The following is a 20,178-nucleotide window of genomic DNA, read 5'->3' on the forward strand; positions in this document are numbered from 1 at the left end:
GGGACATAAATTTAAGGTGAAGGGTGGAAGGTATAGGGGAGATGTCAGGGGTGGGTTCTTTACCCAGAGAGTGGTGGGGGCATGGAATGCGCTGCCCGTGGGAGTGGTAGAGTCAGATTCATTGGCGACCTTTAAGCGGCATTTGGATAGGTACATGGATGGGTGCTTAATCTAGGATAGAAGTTCGGCACAACATCGTGGGCCGAAGGGCCTGTTCTGTGCTGTATTGTTCTATGTTCTATGTTCTGTGTTCTATGTTCTATGTTCTACACATGGTTACCTCTTCACAAATTCAATCAAATTGGTCAGACATGACCACCCCTTAACAGAACCATGCTGAATGTTCTTGATTACTCCTTGCCATTCCAAGTTCAGATTAATTCTGTCCCTCAGAATTCCTTCTTGTAATTATATTGATTGGCCTGGAGTTTCCTGGCATATCCCTCCTCCTCCTCAAGTAATGGTAAGACATTGGTTGTCCTGCAGTCTTCTGACACCTCTCCTGTGGCCAGAGAGAAGCTGAAAATTATTGCCAATGTCCCTGGTGGTTCCTCTCTTGCCTCACTTAACAGCCTGGGACACATTTTACTCGGTCTGCAGATTTATCTACTTTTAAGTCTATCAGACCACACAGAGCCTCCTCTCTGTCTCTGCTAATTTCTGCAAGAACATTGCAAGCCTTCTCCCTTTTTTTGATACCCACATTATTCCTCTCACTAGTGAACACTGACACAAAGTATCCATTTGGAACCACATGGGCATCCTCCACTCACAAATTATTGCTGTGATACTTAATGGACCCTACTCTTTACCTAGTTATCCTTTTATCCATAATGTTTGTGTTAAACAGTTTTTTATTTTCCTTTATTTTATCTGCCATTATCCCTTCATTTCCTCTTTTAGTTCTCTTTATTTTAAGTTCTCTTTGGCCCATTCTATGATCCTCTCAGGCTGTTGCTGTTGTTTCTCAGTTAATCCTTTCTTCAAACAAAATGCACTTTTTTAAAAGTCACAAACCAATCAAATCACCACCTCCTTGATGTACTGATTTATTTTCCCCAATCAGCAGTCCCCTGAAGCTGTCATTGTTAAACCTTCTCTTCTCTCTCAAATCTAGTGAGTTGCTGGTTTGCCTCAGTTTGAATTTTCTGACTTTTGTCCCTCCAGTGTCTTCTGGCCCTTTCTGATATCAGTTTTTTAATGTTCTTTTATACAATCATAGGAAAACATGCTCAGGTCGGACAGAGTTGGATGCCAGCATCCCTCAGGGCAATTAATGAACCAGTCTGGTTTTTCAACAATCCATTTATATTAATCACTACTCCCTCCCTTTTCTGGGCTGTGTCTTACAATGTTGCTGTGGCAATCAGAGACAGGAGCTTAAAAGAGTGTTTTGCTTTCCAGTGGGGACCATTTCACTTGGCGCTCAGTGGAGCCAGAGCAATCCTTTGAGATGGCCAACATATGGGAGAAGCTAAAAAGTGAACAACGGAAAGAGCTGTGCAGCGTCCACAAGGAGAAGGTGAAGCTATTTTGTAAAACTGACAATCAGCCCATGTGTGTTGTTTGTCAAAGTTCAAAAAGCCACCAAAGCCGTGAGCTGCTGCCTCTGGAAGAAGCGACTGAAGAATTTAAGGTGAGGAGATATCTCATCAAATAGAGAAACAGAATGTAACTGTCATTGACTTGGATTGAGTGTCTCTCAGTGCTAAAGGCAGTCCTGATAATGCACTTATATTTCTTTAGTTATTCTGTCACTCCATGGGCTGTCACTTGTATCTTTGCTACAAGGAACAAGGCCAGGGATGTTGACGAGTTAGACTGGTGTCAGTCAATTAGCCCTCCAAATGCAAAGCCAAATCTCTTTTTACAGTATGTTTCAGATTAGAAGCGGTTATTGTCAGCACATACCTTTTACCAAAGCCTCTCAATCAGTTCAAAATATTCAAGCCATCAAATGCCATAACAGTGACCAGGAAACTGAACAGGTTCAATCCTCTGGCCATTTTCTGAGTTAATGAGCAAACACCTTGGAAGTTTAATAAGGGAAAAGTGATGCCATTGCAATCCGTATGAATGCACCATGGCCCAAATGAAAAAGACGTAATAAAACTCTTCCCATTTTAAAGAGGTGCAAGCTTCAAAACTCTAATCATTAAAAAAAAGGTAATTTACCCATTAATTAATAAAGTTGCCACGTCTGAAACTGAACACCATCAGATGAAGCAAAGAATAGTGCAAGGATGTAAAAGGTGCAATGGCGTGAATAGTGCAAAGATGTAAAAATGAAAGGGAAGGAAGTCAGACTGATTGTGAGGGGTGACATATGTGGAGAGATTGAATCGATTAGGACTGTACTGATTGGAGTTTAGAAGGAGTTTTCAAATAAATTCTAAAATTCTAACAGGATGACACAGAGTAAACACAGGAAGGGTGTTCCCAATGACAGGGGAACCCAGAACCAGGGTCACAGTGTAAGGATATGGGATAAGCCATTTAGGACTGAGATAAGGAGAAATTTCTTTTGCCAGAGAGTGGTGAACCACAGAAATTTTGAATATTTTGGTCAAAATTTTGAATGCTTTCAAGAAGGACTTAGATATAGTTCATAGAGCTAAAGGTGTCGGAGAAAATGGGAAATTATCAGCCCTGATTGAATAACTGAACAGACTCACAGCTGAATGGTCAGTTTCTGTTCCTATGTCTGATGGTCTTACTAGATAAATAGCCTACTCCTGTTCCTATTTTCTATGTTTCTATGAAACATTTAAAAAGAGATAACAGATAGAAGTAATGTTAAATGACTGAAGTAAAAAATTAACAGCGGAAAGAGACAACAGAAGAAATAGAAAAAGAAACAGCTGAGAATGCTTCCTGAAGGTGTCAGCTTATTGTGCAATCGTGAAATAGTGATAAAGGGGAAAAACAGGTACAGTGGAGAGGTGGAGAGATAGGAAGATGTATCTGTTAGTCCAAAGCTTAAACAGCATTCCTGAGCTTAGAGATATGGGAAATTGCAACGGATGAGAAGGTGAGAAACCCTTCAAGGGTGAGTGAGTCAAACTGGATTCAATCAGTGATAAAACCAGATATCCTCTGACCCTAGAAAGGAATCTTCAGCACCTCTTATCGAGAGATGAATACAATCTGCAACACATTTTCACCGAGGTACAGGAACTGAAGGAAGCCAATGAGATGGGAAAGCTGGGTGGAGTGAACTTGTTGGAAGAAACTAAGGGATTAAATCAATAATCACAATTCCACAAGCAGTACTTTGATGAATTTGTTAATAAAACAATCTCATCAGCTTATGGTTATTGCTGTAACTTTAGAAATATTCAGGATATGAAAATAAATCAGATTTTAAAGACAGACATTTTTGGCTCATCTCCCCCAATTCCTGGGTCCATGTTCAGATGAGTGAGAGAAAAAAAACAAGTTAATTCACTCAAGTAAAACAAAGAATTGCAGATGCTAGAGATCAGAAGCAAACAAAAGCTGAAATTGTTGGAGAATCTCAACAGGTCCAGCAGCATTTGTGGAGAGAGAACAAGTTAATGTTTCGAATCCAGTATAGTATTACTGAAACCTTAATTCTGTTCCACTCTCCACAGATTCTGCCAGACCTGCTGACTTTTTATTCTTATTTCAGATTTCCAGCATCTGCAGTATTTTATTTTTATTTAGGTTCCACCATTCATTAGACTTGTTCTGGAAAGGGAGGACTGTCCTTTGAAGACAGTTTGGGAAAACTGGGCCTATGTTCTCTCGAGTTTTGAAGAATGAGAAGTGATCTCATTGATACTTACAAACTACTGAAAGAGATAGGAGGCTGAGATGACTCCCCTCTTGGGACAGCCCAGAACTGGGGATCCGCTAAAAATAAGGGGGATGCCACTTCAATCCAACATGAGGAGAATTTTTATTTTTGCTCAGAGGGTTGTGAGCCTTTGGAATTCTCTCCCGCAGGGGGCCGTGGAAGCTCAGTCTCTGAGTATGTTTAAAGTTGATATATTTCTGATTACTTGTGGTGGACAGGGTTATGGAATGGTGTGGTCAAAGGCATTGAAATGTTCAATTAGCCATGATTGTCTTAAAGGATGGGCTGAATGGCCTATTCTGTTCTTCCTTTCCTGAAAAGGTTTGGCAGGTCTCTCTAGTGCTTCAAGTCAATTTTAATGCAAATATGAAGTTGTTTTAATTTTGTTTATGTAATCACACCTTTGAAATGGAAAGGAAATCAGGTGCGCTCCACATAAGGAAAGGACGAGGCCATTCAGCCCATCAAACATGTTATGTATTTGATGAGATAGTGACCGATCTGGATCTCATCTCCACATATCAGACTTTATCCCTTCATATCTTTGCCCGAGAGAAAACTCAAGTTTTGAAATCTTATTGTCTGCAACCTACCACCTTAACAATCTTCTCATGGGGTGGTATCCAGACTTACTCTGCTCTCTATGTGAAACACAGCTTCCTTCCTAAAGAGTCTCACCCTCATTTTAAGGTTCGGCCCTCTTCTCCAGACGTCAGAAACTAGCATTTCTCTCCACCTACCCTCTCGAAACCATGATCAACTTAAAGATTTCAGTTGGATCACAGCTTAACCTTCCATTGAAATGAAAGCTAAGAATTATTGTTACTGAATGGTGTTTGATCTTTGGGTGTTTGTGTAACCTATTTTGATCAGGAGGAACTTCGAAGCTTACTGAAGCCGGTCCAGGACAAGAAGAAAGAATGTGATGCTGTAAGAAATGACTATAAGAGGACGTTAAGCCACATTCAGGTACTTTGTTTTATGATATGCATCTCTTTTTGTTTGTCTTTGAAAAGTTGTATGCAGCTCAATCTGCAATGTGGGCCCCTTTTGATGGAATGATCATTTTGTCTCTGTCAACCAGGCATAATCCAGTAACGCAGCTAATGTTCTGGGGAACTGGGGTTCAAGTCCTATCATGGCAGATAGTGGAATTTGAGTTAAATAATAACCTGGAAATAAAAGTCCAATAATGACTGTGAATCCATTGTCAATTGTTGGTTCACTAATGCCCTTTAAAGAAGGAAACTGCCATCCTTACCTAGTCTGGCCGACATGTGACTCCAGACCCACAGCAATGTGGTTGACTCTTAACTATCCTCTCGTATGGGTTATATGTGCTGATGTAACCAGCGATGGCCTCATTCTGAGAATGAATTAAAAAAAAATAGATTTCACATCCGAAAGGAATATTTTTCTCCCTTCTGTTCTTACAAAAAGAATTGCATTACCTTTTTCACAATTGCTAATTTTCTTCTCAAATTCATCTTTGTTCTCAAAGGATCAAGGTGTAAAGACTGAGAAACAGATTAAAGCTGAATTTGAAAAACTTCACCGCTTTCTCCGTGAGGAAGAGAGGATTGTGTTGAAAGATCTGAAACTAGAGAAAGAGGAAAAATGTCGGGAGATGAAGGAAAGGATTGAGGAGATTACAAAAGAAATCTCATCCCTTTCAGTCACTGTTCAGGATATTGAACAAGAGCTGAGGGAACAGGACAGCATTAAGTTCTTAACGGTAAACTGTTTATTTGTCTTTGTACTTTCTTTGACACTATCCTTGAGACTGTGCAGGCTGTGCCACCAAAACCAAGGAGACTGTTGCCTATTTTACTGCACAAAATCAAATTCAGTCAGGTCCATGCTAGGGTTCAGAACTGAAAGTCACTGACCTGAAATGTTAACATTGCATTATATGACTTACTGAGTATCTCCAGCAGCCTTCTACAGTGCATTGCTTACATAGTTGTGTACGCAGTTTGGATGCTGGAATCAATGGGACAATTTCAACATTCACAGTTTGGTCAGTGAAGCTACTATTGCGCTGAAGTACTGGGCAATATTAATGATCTTTGGTAGGAGGAATAAGGTGGGTAAATATTCCTCAGAAAGTATGGCCAAAACTTTTGTGTTAGAGGTGGGAAGTCAAAGCCAACATGCACAGGATATCAAGGGATTATGGGATAATGCGAGATGATGGAATTGAGAAAAAACATGATTTATCTAATTCAATCCTGGAGCCAGGTGGATGGGCCAAATGGTCTACTCCTGCTCCTATTTTCACACGGTTTTATCTGAAGGGATATATGTGTAGTGCTTAAATGTGACTTAACAAAGGCTCCACAGAGACCACAGAGGTTTAATAGAACTTCTCTACTTCATAACTTTACTTCCTTAAGTTGAAAATCACACAACACCAGGTTATAGTCCAACAGGTTTAATTGGAAGTACACTCGCTTTCGGAGTGTCGCTCCTTCATCAGGTGATAGTCTGACCTGAAGAAGGAGCGTCGCTCCGAAAGCTAGTGTGCTTCCAACTAAACCTGTTGGACTATAACCTGGGATTGTGTGATTTTTAACTTTGTACACTCCAGTCCAACACCGGCATCTACAAATCATGATTACTTCCTTAAGTTTGTCTTCTTATCACCTCATTAACTTGCGTTCCTTGACTACATTTAGAATCTTCAGGCTGGGATTTTCCCATTGGAGCCTTCTTAGATAATCATCTCTGGAATGTTCCCATACCAATGTGTTAATTGTCAGAGGGATGAATAAGTGCGTATTGATTGGGCAATGTGTGATGCAAAGGTGCTGAAGGATGGCCCTTTAGAATCGCCCACTGTGGATAGAATGCTTTGGTGTTTTATATATTTTCCCTCCTGTTTCCTTAGTTACCAATAACATCTGTGAAGCTCTATGTTCTATCTTGAACGATGTAGTTGATATTTACTTGCTCTCATCTCTGCTCTACTCAACAGCCTTGGCTTTTCTCTCTGTGCTGTTGGACTGACCCTTTCTCTACGTCCTCCCTTATTCCAACTATTTCATTGATAAAGAGCATTTACAGGCAACGCAGAAGGCACAGAAATGAATGATGAGAACGATACCAGAAAGGAGAGGGGATACTGATCAGGAAAGATTTAATAGACTGGGTCAGCTCAGAAAGAAAAGACTGGGCACAATTTGATAGAGGCCTTTAAGATCTTTACGTATTTCATTGGATAGATGGAGAAAAGATGTTGCCGCTTGTGAAAAAGACCAACATTTTGGTTGATAAATATAATGACAAATAAACCTCATGACAATTCAAGGAGAATCTTGCTTTGTCAGTGAGCAAACAGAATGTGAAATTTTCTACACGTGCAGTAACTAAGATGAAGATTACAGATACATTCAGAGGGTAAGATAGATTAACAGATGAGGGAGACACAAGACTGGGCAATGTACTGCTGATGTTAGGTCAGGAAGGGTGAGAGAAGATTCCCATGGAGCAGTCCTTTCAATATTGCTGGATCAAAATCCTGAAAATCCCTCCATAACAATGTTGTAAGTCTACTTATACCATATGGACTGCAATGGTTCATGATGTGGAGCAGCTGGTGTTGGACTGGGGTGGACAAAGTTAAAAATCACTGAACACCAGGTTATAGTTCAACAGGTTTATTTGGAAGCACCAGCCTTTGGAGCTCTGATAGCCAGTGCTTCCAAATAAGTCTGCTGGACTACAACCTGGTGTTGTGTGATTTTTTAACTTTGTAATGATTCAAGGATACAGGTCACCGCTACTTTCTCAAGGGGAAACAAAGGATGGGCAATAAATGTTCGCCCAGCCAGCGACACCCACATCCCACGAGTGAATAAAGATGAAAAAAGCAGAGACACCTGAATGGCTGAGATGGGCTGAATGGCCTACTTGTTTGCTATAATTATTCTGTTGCTATTAGCAATCTGGTTGGAATGCAGCTCTGTGACTTCTGTCATGCAGTAGGATTGAGGAATTTGTATTATTGTCACAATGCAGTGAGGATGGGGCCAGACTTGTTCTTGCAGTTTACCCAGAACTACTTAGGACAGACAGCACACAAACAGGTAATCTGCAGCACAGGCCTCCTCTGGTATTTATGCTGCAATTAAACAGCTCTCTTTTTTCTCATTTTCCTATTTCCTCCAGCTCTATTCCCTTTACACTTACGCTCATTTTGTTTACTTTGAAAATCGATTCACCTCAACAACTTGCTGGGCCAGGGAATTCCCGATTCCTGCCATTCTCTGGGCCACAAACCACTTTGGGAATTCCCAATTGGATTTCTTGGTGACTCCCTCATAATGATGATCTTTGTCCTCTCTTCATACAGACATGCAGCCTCTGAGTCGACAGATTTTTTGAAAAAGTTGCACTTTTTAAATTAATTCTTTGATAGTTTTGGTCAGCTCTCAGTTGTCTCTTGCCCTCGGGGCCTTGTCCTATTTATCTTTCAGTAGGACTTTTGCAGTTTTAGAACCATCCTGCCTTTGAAGTGGCAGTTTTGTGACACAGTCAGTTCTGTCCTTGGATTGAAGAGACAACTTTTGGCCAAGTTCAAGAGATGCCAGTCTTATTGGAAGGTTTCTCCCCCTGAAGTCGAGCCGATTTCTCACCAAATTTTCCCAAACTCTTCTCATTGATTACTTCCCCTATCCCCTGTGGTGTCTCTCATGTCTGATTTCGAGCCAACTTCACCAAACACCATTCCTGAAACCACTGGCCAATCTGGAATGCATCGGCATCACTTGTGCCCATGCCATCTTTAAAAGGCTGTTGTGCACCCAGATCAAGCTCCGCCCATTTGGAGCTGCCCTGAACACTGAGCTGGAATGGTCCCGGCCATGGAAGACCAGGGCCTACTCGGTGAACAGGGACCTGGAGTTCCTGCTACACGGCCTGTTTCACACATGGGATATCTCCTGCCGCCCAGACCAGCAGGGAAGGCTGCCATACCAGACCATGGCCAGCCTGCTCCGAGGTTACCACGTGGGTCAGTGCAGTCTCAGCTGTCTGGAGGATCGCCATCATTGTAGGAAAATGCTCAGTAGCCTTCGTCACTCTGCCACCACTCTGCCCGTGTAATTCTGATACCTCGCACTCACTCTGTCGCTGCTACTGCACCTACTTCCCACCAAGGCTCATGCCCCACCCGTCTCAGTATTGCCTGCAACATCTTCCATACTCACCCTTATCCAAGATGTGGACGTGCCAGTGCTGGACTGCAATGCACAAAGTCACAAGTTACATGACATCAGGTCGTAGCCCAAATAAACCTGTTGCACTACAACCCGGTGTCGTGTGCCTTCTGAATTGTCCACCCTCTTCCAACCCAATCCCCAGTGCAACTAAGTCTGCACGTCGTCTGTGCTGCGTACTCACTCGCTTGGAACACCTCCCTCCCTGCAGCAACATACCTGTATTATCCGCCTTCATCTCCTGTCATACCTGCCGCTGTCTTCTTCGAGGAGGTAAAACAGCCCATAGTGGGGGACAAAGAGTAAAGACGGTAAGTGGGCTGCTCATCGTCCAGCTCCTCACCCATTATGAGGAGAGGATTCTGACTGTGACCATCCCTGGGTAGGGCCCAGTCTGGTATTGGAGACTTGACATTCCGCGATGGGATCACCTGACTAAACGCGATTGTCCCTTGATCTGGCTGAGACCTGCTGGAAACTATGAAAAGCTTCTGGGATTTGTGTCTGTGATACATGGCACTGCAAAACAGCAGTAATAGGAATGTGAGATCTCTGGCTGAGGGGGCTGATGCACCAAGGGACAAGGTGAGGCAATACAAAGGAGGGATGTTGTGAGGATCCAGGTAAGTGCAGAGTGACTGAGAATTGTGACAATGAGCAAAAAGCCTGGAAATGCAGCCAGGTGCAGTTCATGAGCTGGATGTATATTCCTGAACACACAGTGTACTTGTTGCAGCATTACAGTGAGAGTTACCAGTACACCCTGGGGTGCAGCATTGAAGTGCTGAACCGTCCTGGAAGTGGATTGGAGATGTGCCACGAGGGTTCATCGAATCAGGCATATGTCGTATGCCAATGTCTGTGGATGTGGGGGACGTGTGGCCGATGCCTATGAAGCTTGCCATGAGATGTTAGTGTCTCTTATCCAACATGGAGGTCATTCAGAGTAAACGGTGAGCTGAACCTAGGAGCAAGTGAGGACTGCAGATACTGGAGATGACAGTCGAGACTGTGGTGTTGGAAAAGCCACCATTCGAGGAGCAGAGGAGCCGACATTTTGGGCATTTGCCCTTCATTCCTGATGAAGGGCCCGAAACATCGATTCTCCTGCTCCTCGGATGCTCCTTGACCTGCTGTGCCTTTCCAGTTCCACAATCTCGACGGTGAGATGAATCTGCCAAGTGTTTGCCCGGGTTTCCTTGCTGTGTGTTCCTGACCTTGATCTTGTTTGGTGTGTTTGGTAGGAAGGGGGGCTGAATATTAATGAGAACAGTTGTGCCATGAGCAAAAGTGGTTAACAAGCATTAACCGCGCCCCCTACCCCCCCACCTCCCCCCCCCCCCCCCCCCTCCCTCCACCCCCCGCTGTCAATTACCTCCTCACTGCTGCCTGGGCAAAGCAATAACATGCTGTATCATTGCTGCCAACATCGGTATGGGCCTCCCTGGAATTATCGCATTATTGAATTATCGGTCCATGCCCACATCGTTCATGCCACTGTAAGATTGCCCCCTCTGACTTTAAGCTGCAGATTCTGGAGTCAATCCCAAAGCAGCACTGTCGAAGGAGGATTCATGATGCAGTTCACTAAGTTATTGATCCGTTTGCAAATTCTTCCCATCATCCCCAAAAGGAAACAAAGTGTGTATATGGAAACCAAGCAAATTAATTAAAATGTACTCTTTTATGGAACCCATTCTGTTATACCTGTATAATAAAATGTCTTTGTACCATGATTATTAATTGCTATTCTTGTTCCACAGAAAATTCTGGAATCAAAGGAAAGGTATAATTTTACACCTTTGTTTTAAGTTATTTTTCTCATGATTCCTTCCTCACCTCGGAATGATCCAACACTGACCTTTATCTCCTGTTTCAGAGTGAAGCTAACTCTCCCAGAGCCACAGAAGGTTTACCCTTTAATAAATGTGGGAAAGTACATTGGCTCCCTGCAGTACAGAGTGTGGAAAAAGATGCTGACAGTGATTAATACAGGTGGGTGTGAGCTTCCTGACACAAGCTCTTCAACAACTCTCATATTTATGAGTAGAAGGGAGCTGTCTTTTTATAATAAATATTTAATTCTCTTTGTAATGAATGCAATTTCATTTCAGTCAGTTCTCTGAGAAAATCCAGAATTGATGGATACTTCCTTTTGCCATTTCTTTTCCTGAATAATGAGCCAGGACCAGAATTTCCAATACAGTTATTTTTGGAATAGACGTGGGATCTGCTGAACTTCCACCTATCCCAAGGATGTGTCCCTGACATCTCCACCCCCCCCCACCCACCCACCCCCACCCCAACCCTCACTCCAACCCCAACCCCAACCCCAACCCCAACCCCAAACCCAAACCCAAACCCAAACCCAACCCCAACCCCAACCCAAATCCTAAAGTCTTGGTATCGGGAATCAGAGCCGATTTTATTTCCCACCTGAATTGGGATTCAGCTTTAGGTGAGAGTGGATGGGCCCAAAATATAAGGGGCAGGATGGAGGTATATTTGCAAACTGAACCTTCCTGCTGCTTTTACAGGAAGCTGGTTTTCTGAAAGTTCACAATCAAACAGTGACTAACTACATTTGGGAATCAAATCTTTAGTAATATTAGAGACCAGGGACATTGGAAGTAACAAAGGACAGTTATTTTCTAAAGCAATGAGTTAATTGTTGGAAAATAAACCTATTAAATGATAAGTAGGTTAAGTTTATTGTTGCTGGATTGACCCATCTTCTGCTGTGGGTGCTGAACTAAGTTAAACAAGCGATAAATAACTTATGATGATCAACTGTATTCAGGTGCATTAATATCCCGCTTTCCTGTGTTAAAGATATCAATCCAGAAGTGACTGAATGTCACAGTAATGTTAGACCACATGCATTTATATGATATGTATGTCACAGAACCTTTAAATTTGGCCAAATCCATGCTTCATCAAAGAGAAATACATTCAATGAAATCAAATTGTTTTTGATTTTGAAATTTCTGTTGAAACTGAAACAATCCTCTGACATGCTAATCTTTTCCCCCTTACCTTCCTGCTAACGATGTCTGGATTAATGTTGTCTCCTGTTATCTGAAGAGGTAGGTTGATTTCCACACTTTCTGAACTTGAAATCCATATATGTGCACTTCATTTACAGTTTGGCTGTAATTATTCAGACAGTGACTGGAAGGCACTACAATGCATTTTTGAACTTACTTGTGGGATGTGGGCATTGTTGGCGCGGCCAATATTTAATGCCCATTCCTAGTTGCCAATCAACCAAGAAAATAGTGCCAATCAATATTGTCCTGGCTGCATCAAGCTGCTTGAGTATTGTTGGAGCTGCACTCATTCAGGCAAGTGGGAAGTATTCCATTGCACTCCTGCCTTGTGCCATTTAAATGGTGGACAGACTTTAAGAAGTCAGGAAAAAAGTGACTTACTACAGAATTCCTAACCTGCTCTTGAGGCTGACCCAATTTTGTTTTTGGTCAATGGATCTTTATTGCAGGGGATTCAATGATGATAATGTCATTGAGCATTCAGGGATTTAATCTGCTACAGGATTCCTAACCTTTGCCCTCCCCTGTGGCCACTGTATTGATATGGCTGGTCCAGGTGACCCCTAAGAATGTTGATAGGTGAGGGATTCAGTGATGGTAATGCCATGGAATGTAAAGGGACAGTGGTTTGATTGCTTGTTATTGAGATGGTTGTTGCATGGCATTTGTACAGCATAAATGCTAGTTGCCACTTTTCAGCCCAAGCCTGGTAATTGCATTTGACTGTAGATTGTTTCAGTATCTGAAGAGTTGGGAATGGTGCTGAACATTGTGCACTCATCGGTGAACATCCCCACTTCTGACATGATGATGGAGCGAAGATCATTGGCTTAAGATATTAATATTCGGCCATAACCAAAATCAAACTGACGTGATGTTGAAATCTGCACAAATATCTGTTCATCAATGATGAATTTCACTCAATGTAATGATTATGTATTTGGTCAATGAAATATGAATAGTGTTTCTATAATAGTCAGAGCACTTTCCTCATCCCATGTTGTTCTCGATCACAATACACTGTGATATACAAACCCCCCAGAAATGACGAGGAACATTCAGGAAGTCACACTTGCTGAGTATTTCCCCTACTTTTAGTGCAGATTTTGAACTTACTGAGCTGGAGATCTATGCTCCTGCAATGTATTGCCAAAAATATTTTGGGCAAAGGAGCCTAAGTGATGAGAACCAATCCTAAAAGCTGTGTAAGTATGGAAATATCATCCTGATTACATTTCATGCTCAGATGTAAAATGTATTCTAATGCCAGTAAAAATGTCTTTTGAAATCACTCAGCCAAGTATATTAGGAAAAGAGTGTTACTAAGCAACAGAGACACACACACACAAACACACCCAGACACACACCACACACAGACACATAACCAGACACAGATACACATGCACACAGACACAGAAACACGGACATACACAAATACAGAAACACACACACACACACACACACACACACACACACACACACACAGGCACACAGACACCTAGACATACACACACCGACTCACACAGACACAGATGCTGCCACACAACCACCCAGGCATACACAAACACACTGACATACACAGACACAGACACACACACAAACACACACACCCAGATTCACATTCACACCCAGACATACACACTCAGACACACACAGACACTCATGCACTCACACAAAAACACACACGCCCAGACTCACATATATACACACACACACACACACACACACACACACACACGCGCGCGCGCCCGCCTCATTTTTCTATGTGTCACCTATGCTCAGTTTGTGCTGATTCTCTCACACACTCTGTTGGCTCTGCCTGCCCATCCTTCCTCTGTTTAGCTCCCATTCCCACTGAGATCAAGGATCTTGTTATGTTCTTGGTGACTTGCTTCCACTCTGGTAAACTGGCCAAGAATATAAAGGAGGATAGTAAAAGCTTTTTTAGGTATGTCCAAGGCAAAAAAATGGTTAGGACAAAAATTGGGCCCTTGAAGACAGAAGCAGGGGAATATATTACTGGGAACGAAGAAATGGCAGAGGAATTAAATGGGTACTTCAGATCTGTGTTCACTGGGGAAGACACAAGCAATCTCCCTGAGGTAACAGTGGCTGAAGGACCTGAACTTAAGGGAATTTCTATTTGCCAGGATTTGGTGTTGGAGAGACTGTTAGGTCTGAAGGTTGATAAGTCTCCGGGACCTGATGGCCTGCATCCCAGGGGACTGAAGGAGGTGGCTCGGGAAATCGTGGATGCTCTGGTGATTATTTTCCAGAGTTCAATAGAATCGGGGTTGGTTCCTGAGGATTGGAGGGCGGCTAATCTTGTGCCACTTTTTAAGAAGGGTGGGCGGGAGAAAGCAGGAAATTATAGACCAGTTAGTCTGACCTCAGTGGTGGGAAAGATGCTGGAGTCTATTATAAAGGATGAAATTACGGCACATCTGGATAATAGTAACAGGATAGGACAGAGTCAGCATGGATTTATGAAGGGGAAATCATGCTTGACTAATCTTCTTGAATTTTTTGAGGATGTAACTCGGAAGATGGACGAGGGAGATCCAGTGGATGTAGTGTACCTGGACTTTCAGAAAGCTTTTGATAAAGTCCCACACAAGAGGTTAGTGAGTAAAATTAGGGCGCACGGGATTGGGGGCAAAGTACTAGATTGGATAGAGAATTGGTTAGCTAATAGGAAACAAAGGGTAGTGATTAACGGCTCCATTTCGAAATGGCAGGCAGTGACCAGTGGGGTACCGCAGGGATCCGTGCTGGGACCGCAGCTTTTTACAATATATGTAAATGATATAGAAGATGGTATCAGCAATAACATTAGCAAATTTGCTGATGACACAAAGCTAGGTGGTAGGGTGAAATGTGATGAGGATGTTAGGGGATTACAGGGTGACCTGGACAAGTTAGGTGAGTGGGCAGATGCATGGCAGATGCAGTTTAATGTGGATAAATGTCTGGTTATCCACTTTGGTGGCAAGAACAGGAAGGCAGATTACTACCTCAATGGTATCAAATTAGGTAAAGGGGCTGTTCAGAGAGATCTGGGTGTTCTTGTCCACCAGTCAATGAAGGCAAGCATGCAGGTACAGCAGGTCGTGAAGAAGGCTAATAGCATGCTGGCCTTCATAACAAGAGGGATTGAGTATAGAAGCAAAGAGGTGCTTCTGCAGCTGTACAGGGCCCTGGTGAGACCACACCTGGAGTACTGTGTACAGTTCTGGTCTCCAAATTTGAGGAAAGACATTCTGGCTATTGAGGGAGTGCAGCGTAGGTTCACGAGGTCAATTCCTGGAATGGCAGGATTGCCTTACACGGAAAGACTGAAGCGACTGGGCTTGTATACCCTTGAGTTTAGAAGACTGAGAGGGGATCTGATTGAAACGTATAGGCTTATGAAAGGACTGGACACTCTGGCAGGAGGGAACATATTTCCGTTGATGGCGGAGTGCCGAACCAGAGGACACAACTTAAAAATACGGGGTAGACCATTTAGGACAGAGATGAGGAGAAACTACTTCACCCAGAGAGTGGTGGCTGTGTGGAATGCTCTGCCCCAGAGGGCAGTGGAGGCCCAGTCTCTGGATTCTTTTAAGAAAGAATTGGATAGAGCTCTTAAAGATAGTGGAGTCAAGGGGTATGGAGATAAGGCTGGAACAGGATACTGATTAGGAATGATCAGCCATGATCATATTGAATGGCGGTGCAGGCTCGAAGGGCAGAATGGCCTACTCCTGCATCTATTGTCTATTGTCTATTGTCTATTGGTTTCATGGAATCTGAGCTAGTTAATAAATCAAATCCACAATCTTCTCTATATTTCGTTCTCACTTGCGTGCGCACACATACACACACGCACACACACATAGTGTGCATGCTGTCTCTCTAAAACACTGTCTCTTTCATACATGCTGCATACTTACCAGCATACTCTGTCTCTAGTTTACACACACAGTCTCTCATACATGCACACTGTCATTACCCATTCCTTCGTACACACACTATGTCTCCAGAATCAGGGAATCCTGGTACGGAAGCACATAAGTTAATCAGGGGATCCTTCTCCCCCACTTCTCCAACCTCAATGCAGAGTGTGCCCATGAGGTAAAACCTTTTCCCAGATGGAGCGTCCCATTTCCTCCTGTTCTTTCTCAAATGCTTCTCCAGGAATGAATTTCTAATCCTGATTCATTGCTAATTTTCCCAATTGCTGTGAGAGTTACAGTGAGTGTGACTAACATTCTATCCATGTTCTCTGTTCCCAGCTCCAATCACCTTGGACTCTAACACAGCTCATCCTGATCTTCTCCTGTCTGAGGACCTGAGCACCGTCAGTTGTCATGGGAAACAACAGCAGCTTCCTCGAAATCCAGAGAGATTTGTTCGGAGTGTCCAGGTCCTGGCATTGGAAGGATTTACATCAGGGAAACATTCCTGGGAGGTGGAGGTGGGGAACCAGACAGAGTGGGCGGTGGGAGTAGTCAATGAGTCCATCAACAGGAAGGAGGCCTTCAGCTTAATTCCAGGAAATGGATACTGGTCTGTGAAGCTGAGAGATGGGAATAAAAACAGGACTGGTGACACATCGTCAAAACGCTCAGAGCCTGGTGTTAACATGAAAAAAATCCGTGTCTGTCTAGATTATGAGGGAGGGAAGGTGTCCTTTTATAACTCAGAGAACAAGACCCACATTTATACTTTCACTGGGACATTCACTGAGAAACTTTATCCCTTCTTCAGCTCTTCACTCATGGATGGAAGTAAAAACACAGACCCCTTGACAATCTGTCCACGGAGAGTAACAATCCAGGAAGATGAGGGTTTTGTCCCTATTTTCAAACAAAACAGTTACAAAGAAGCCCCAAAAATACCAAAACATCATTGATAAATACCCAGAAAGTCTGAGAAAACCTTTTGAAATTTTCAAAAAGGGATTGGATAAATGCTTGAAAGTGAACCATTTCCAGGGCTGAGGGGATAGAGAAGGGAAGTGGGACTATTTGGATCGATCTTTCAAAGAGATTTGATGGGCCATATGGTCTCCTCCACAACAGGATTCCACGAATGGATAATCTCAATTTTGAATTATCCTCACATGATACTTTAATTTCCAAAATATTTTATCTTAGAACAACTAGTCAGTTCTTGGATTCTGCGACAAGGGGATGCCCTTGGTGTTAATTAACACAGGGGATCATAAGAATAGGAGCAGGCCATTGGTACAATCCTGCTCAATTGTGTCAGCAAATTTGGATATTTGACTTTTAATTTCATTATCAATGTCATTGCTGAGTATTGTAAATAATTGAAGCCCCACCATAGATCCCTGGAAGACACCACTAGTCATGTGCTGCCAATTTGGGCACTTACTCATTATTCCAACTCTTTGCCACTCAACCATTATCCTTTCCATGTCAGTAATTTGCCTTCAGTTTCATCCTTTTCCACCTTAGCTAACAACCTGTCGTGTGGGATTTTATCAAAAGCCCTCTGGAGGTTCGCTCAAACAACGTCCATCGACTGACATCTGTCCAGCACATTTGTCAGCTCTTCAAAAAAAAATCTTCAAGTGGAAATGAGAATGTTAGTTAGTCAAACTGAAGACTGCGTGGGCATGAAGAAAGAGTGTTGGGGTCAGACAAACCAGTCTAACAAGACCCATGATTCACTGACAAGCTGTTGGGGGGTAGGGGGGCTGGTGCAGGAGGTGGCAATGGGGTGGGCTGGAGGACCTGAGTGTTACACCCTGCAGGGTAAGAAACGTCTGTTTCAACATTTTCTCTTGGAATCTTAACGTGGGCAGCAACGGTTATCACAGGATGGCACGGTGGCTCAGTGGTTAGCACTGTTGCCTCACAGCTCCAGGGACCCGGGTTTGATTCCAGCCTTGAGTGACTGTCTGTGTGGAGTTTGCACATTCTCCCCCCACATATCTGCGTGGGTTTCCTTCAGGTGCTCCAGTTTCCTCCCAGAGTCCAAAGATGTGCAGATTAGGTGAATTGCCCATGCTAAATTACCCATAGTGTTTAGGGATGTGTAGATTAGGTGCATTAGTCAGGGGTAAATGTAGAGTAATGGGGAATGGGTTTGCATGGGATATTCCTCGGAGGGTTGATGTGGACTTATTGGGCTGAAGGACCTGTTTCCACACTGTAGGGATTCTCTGATTCAACTTGAACACTACCAGTTGAGGCACATAACAATCATAAGAGAATCTATAAAATAGATACCCGGAACTCAGTAGGGGAGCTTCATTGAGTCCTTGATAAAAGAAGTCTTGGTTTCCTGGGACAGAGACAATAGGAGTGATCAGACTGGTCTGCTAGGTAAGATGTAGAGGTGCAGGTTTGGACTGGGGTGGACAAATTTAAAAATCACACAATGGCAGGTTATTGTCCAACAGGTTTATTTGGAAGTACTAGCTTTCGGAGTGCTGATCCTTCATCAGGTAGCTGTGGAGCAGGATCTAAAGACACAGAATTTATAGTAAAATGTCATGTTTCAGTTGTGTCACTAATAAAGTTTTGTGTATTGTGTGCACTGAATAAATAACAGAAAATGGACAGCCATCAGGACTGAGTCAATTATTTGTGTGCAAAAGATGGCAAATCGTCACTAAAGATATATATTAACACCCAGACACTGCCGAAACTGCTGAATATTTTCAACAGCTTTTGTTTTTACAAATATTGCATGCTCGTGGATTCTCAAATCTCTTTCTTCCTGTGGAGTTCCAAGTTCTACACTCTTTTGGTTTGTTCCTTTCTCATAATTGACTTCATACTCAGCCATTTTATGCTCCAATTTAACTTTCAGAGTTTATCCTTCCAAATTACTTTGAAGCTTCTCACTGTCACTCCCAATTTAGTACCATCTGCAAACTGAGCTACATGGTTCTCTATTCATTTATCTAAGTCATTAGTAAATATCATGAAAGGTAGAGGTCCTAGAAAGGGCCTGTTTTTTTTCTATAGAGAAAGAAAGACTTTTGGAGCATACTGGCTTATCTGGGACTAACTAAAGAGGTTATGAATGTGATTCAATTGATGGATGTCACAGTTATTGCTCGAGACAGGAAGGGAGTGGGTCTTGTGGTGAACATGTATTGTTGAGGCAATCTGTACCTGTTGTAACTTTGTCTCAATGCTATTTACTGACTTATTGAGAGTTTCTAACATTTTCTGCTTTTATCTCAGTTTTCCAGCATCTGCAATGTTTGAGTTCTTCCTTTCCATGTTGACATGTTCCCTGTTGTTCTGACAATTCCCCAACTTAAACACAAGACCAAATGTGAAATTCTGCAATATATTGGCATTAGAGGGTTTTATCAGAAGTTTAAGCACTGTCGTGGCTCCTTTGACATGATGGTTAAAACAAAGCAAGAAATTTGAATAGACAAAAGAATGTCAAAGTGCCATTGACAATATAAACGTTGTTCCAACTATTGCACTGGTTTTAGCAACACTGAATGATGAGAACTGATTGTTACGTCAACAATATCAGTGTTGATGCAGTGTCTTTTTAATATTCGTTTCTGTGACTTGGGTGTTGCTGGCTGGCCAGCATTGATAGCCCATCCCTATTTGCCCATACAAAAGTGATGGTGAGCTGCCTTCTTGAATTGCTGCAGTCCACTTGCTGTGGATTGACTCACAATGTCAGCAGGGAGGGAATTCCAGAATTTTGTCCCAATGACTGTGAAGGAACGGTGGTATATTTCCAAATCAGGATGGTGAGTGGCTTGGAGGGGAGCTTGCAGGTGGTGGTTTTCCCAAGTACCTGCTGCCTTTGTCCTTCTAGATCAAAGTGGTTGTGGGTTTGGAAGGTGCTGTTGAAGGACCTTTGATGAATTTCAACAGGATGACATGAGTATCAAACAGCCAGTTAGTTATTTTTCATGCAAACCAAATATGTTGCAATGGAAATATTTTCAATGGAGAAAGAGACACTCAGCTTGATGTTGGCTCCCCAGCAGTTTGAATGCAGCATGTTCCACAATTCTGGACTGACGGGTATTTATATAGGATTTTACAATCCTTTAACCTTCCTGGACGCATTCTACAATAAAAATCTGAGA

The 20,178-nt window shown here is 42.7% G+C and overlaps 1 protein-coding gene across 1 annotated transcript; it reads left to right on the forward strand.

The window, feature by feature from the left end:
• Window positions 1-1,398: 1,398 nt before the first annotated feature.
• Window positions 1,399-18,670, forward strand: LOC140455200 (zinc-binding protein A33-like). The gene is made up of 6 exons (XM_072549915.1): window positions 1,399-1,636; window positions 4,694-4,789; window positions 5,322-5,555; window positions 10,803-10,825; window positions 10,919-11,034; window positions 16,367-18,670. Exons 1-6 carry the CDS (start codon window positions 1,454-1,456, stop codon window positions 16,984-16,986), a joined length of 1,272 nt encoding a protein of 423 aa, XP_072406016.1. The 5' UTR covers window positions 1,399-1,453; the 3' UTR covers window positions 16,987-18,670.
• The last annotated feature ends 1,508 nt before the right edge of the window (window positions 18,671-20,178 follow it).

The sequence above is a fragment of the Chiloscyllium punctatum genome, chromosome 30 (genome assembly GCF_047496795.1).
Source record: "Chiloscyllium punctatum isolate Juve2018m chromosome 30, sChiPun1.3, whole genome shotgun sequence".
NCBI lineage: Eukaryota > Metazoa > Chordata > Chondrichthyes > Orectolobiformes > Hemiscylliidae > Chiloscyllium > Chiloscyllium punctatum.

What these genes read in the sequence shown, in the direction of transcription:
- LOC140455200 (XM_072549915.1), top strand. Translation starts at nt 1,454, where the DNA reads ATGGCCAACATATGGGAGAAGCTAAAAAGTGAACAACGGAAAGAGCTG. An exon ending in AAGCGACTGAAGAATTTAAG is followed by an intron (nt 1,637 to 4,693) that starts GTGAGGAGATAT and finishes TATTTTGATCAG; the next exon opens with GAGGAACTTCGAAGCTTACT. An exon ending in ACAGCATTAAGTTCTTAACG is followed by an intron (nt 5,556 to 10,802) that starts GTAAACTGTTTA and finishes CTTGTTCCACAG; the next exon opens with AAAATTCTGGAATCAAAGGA.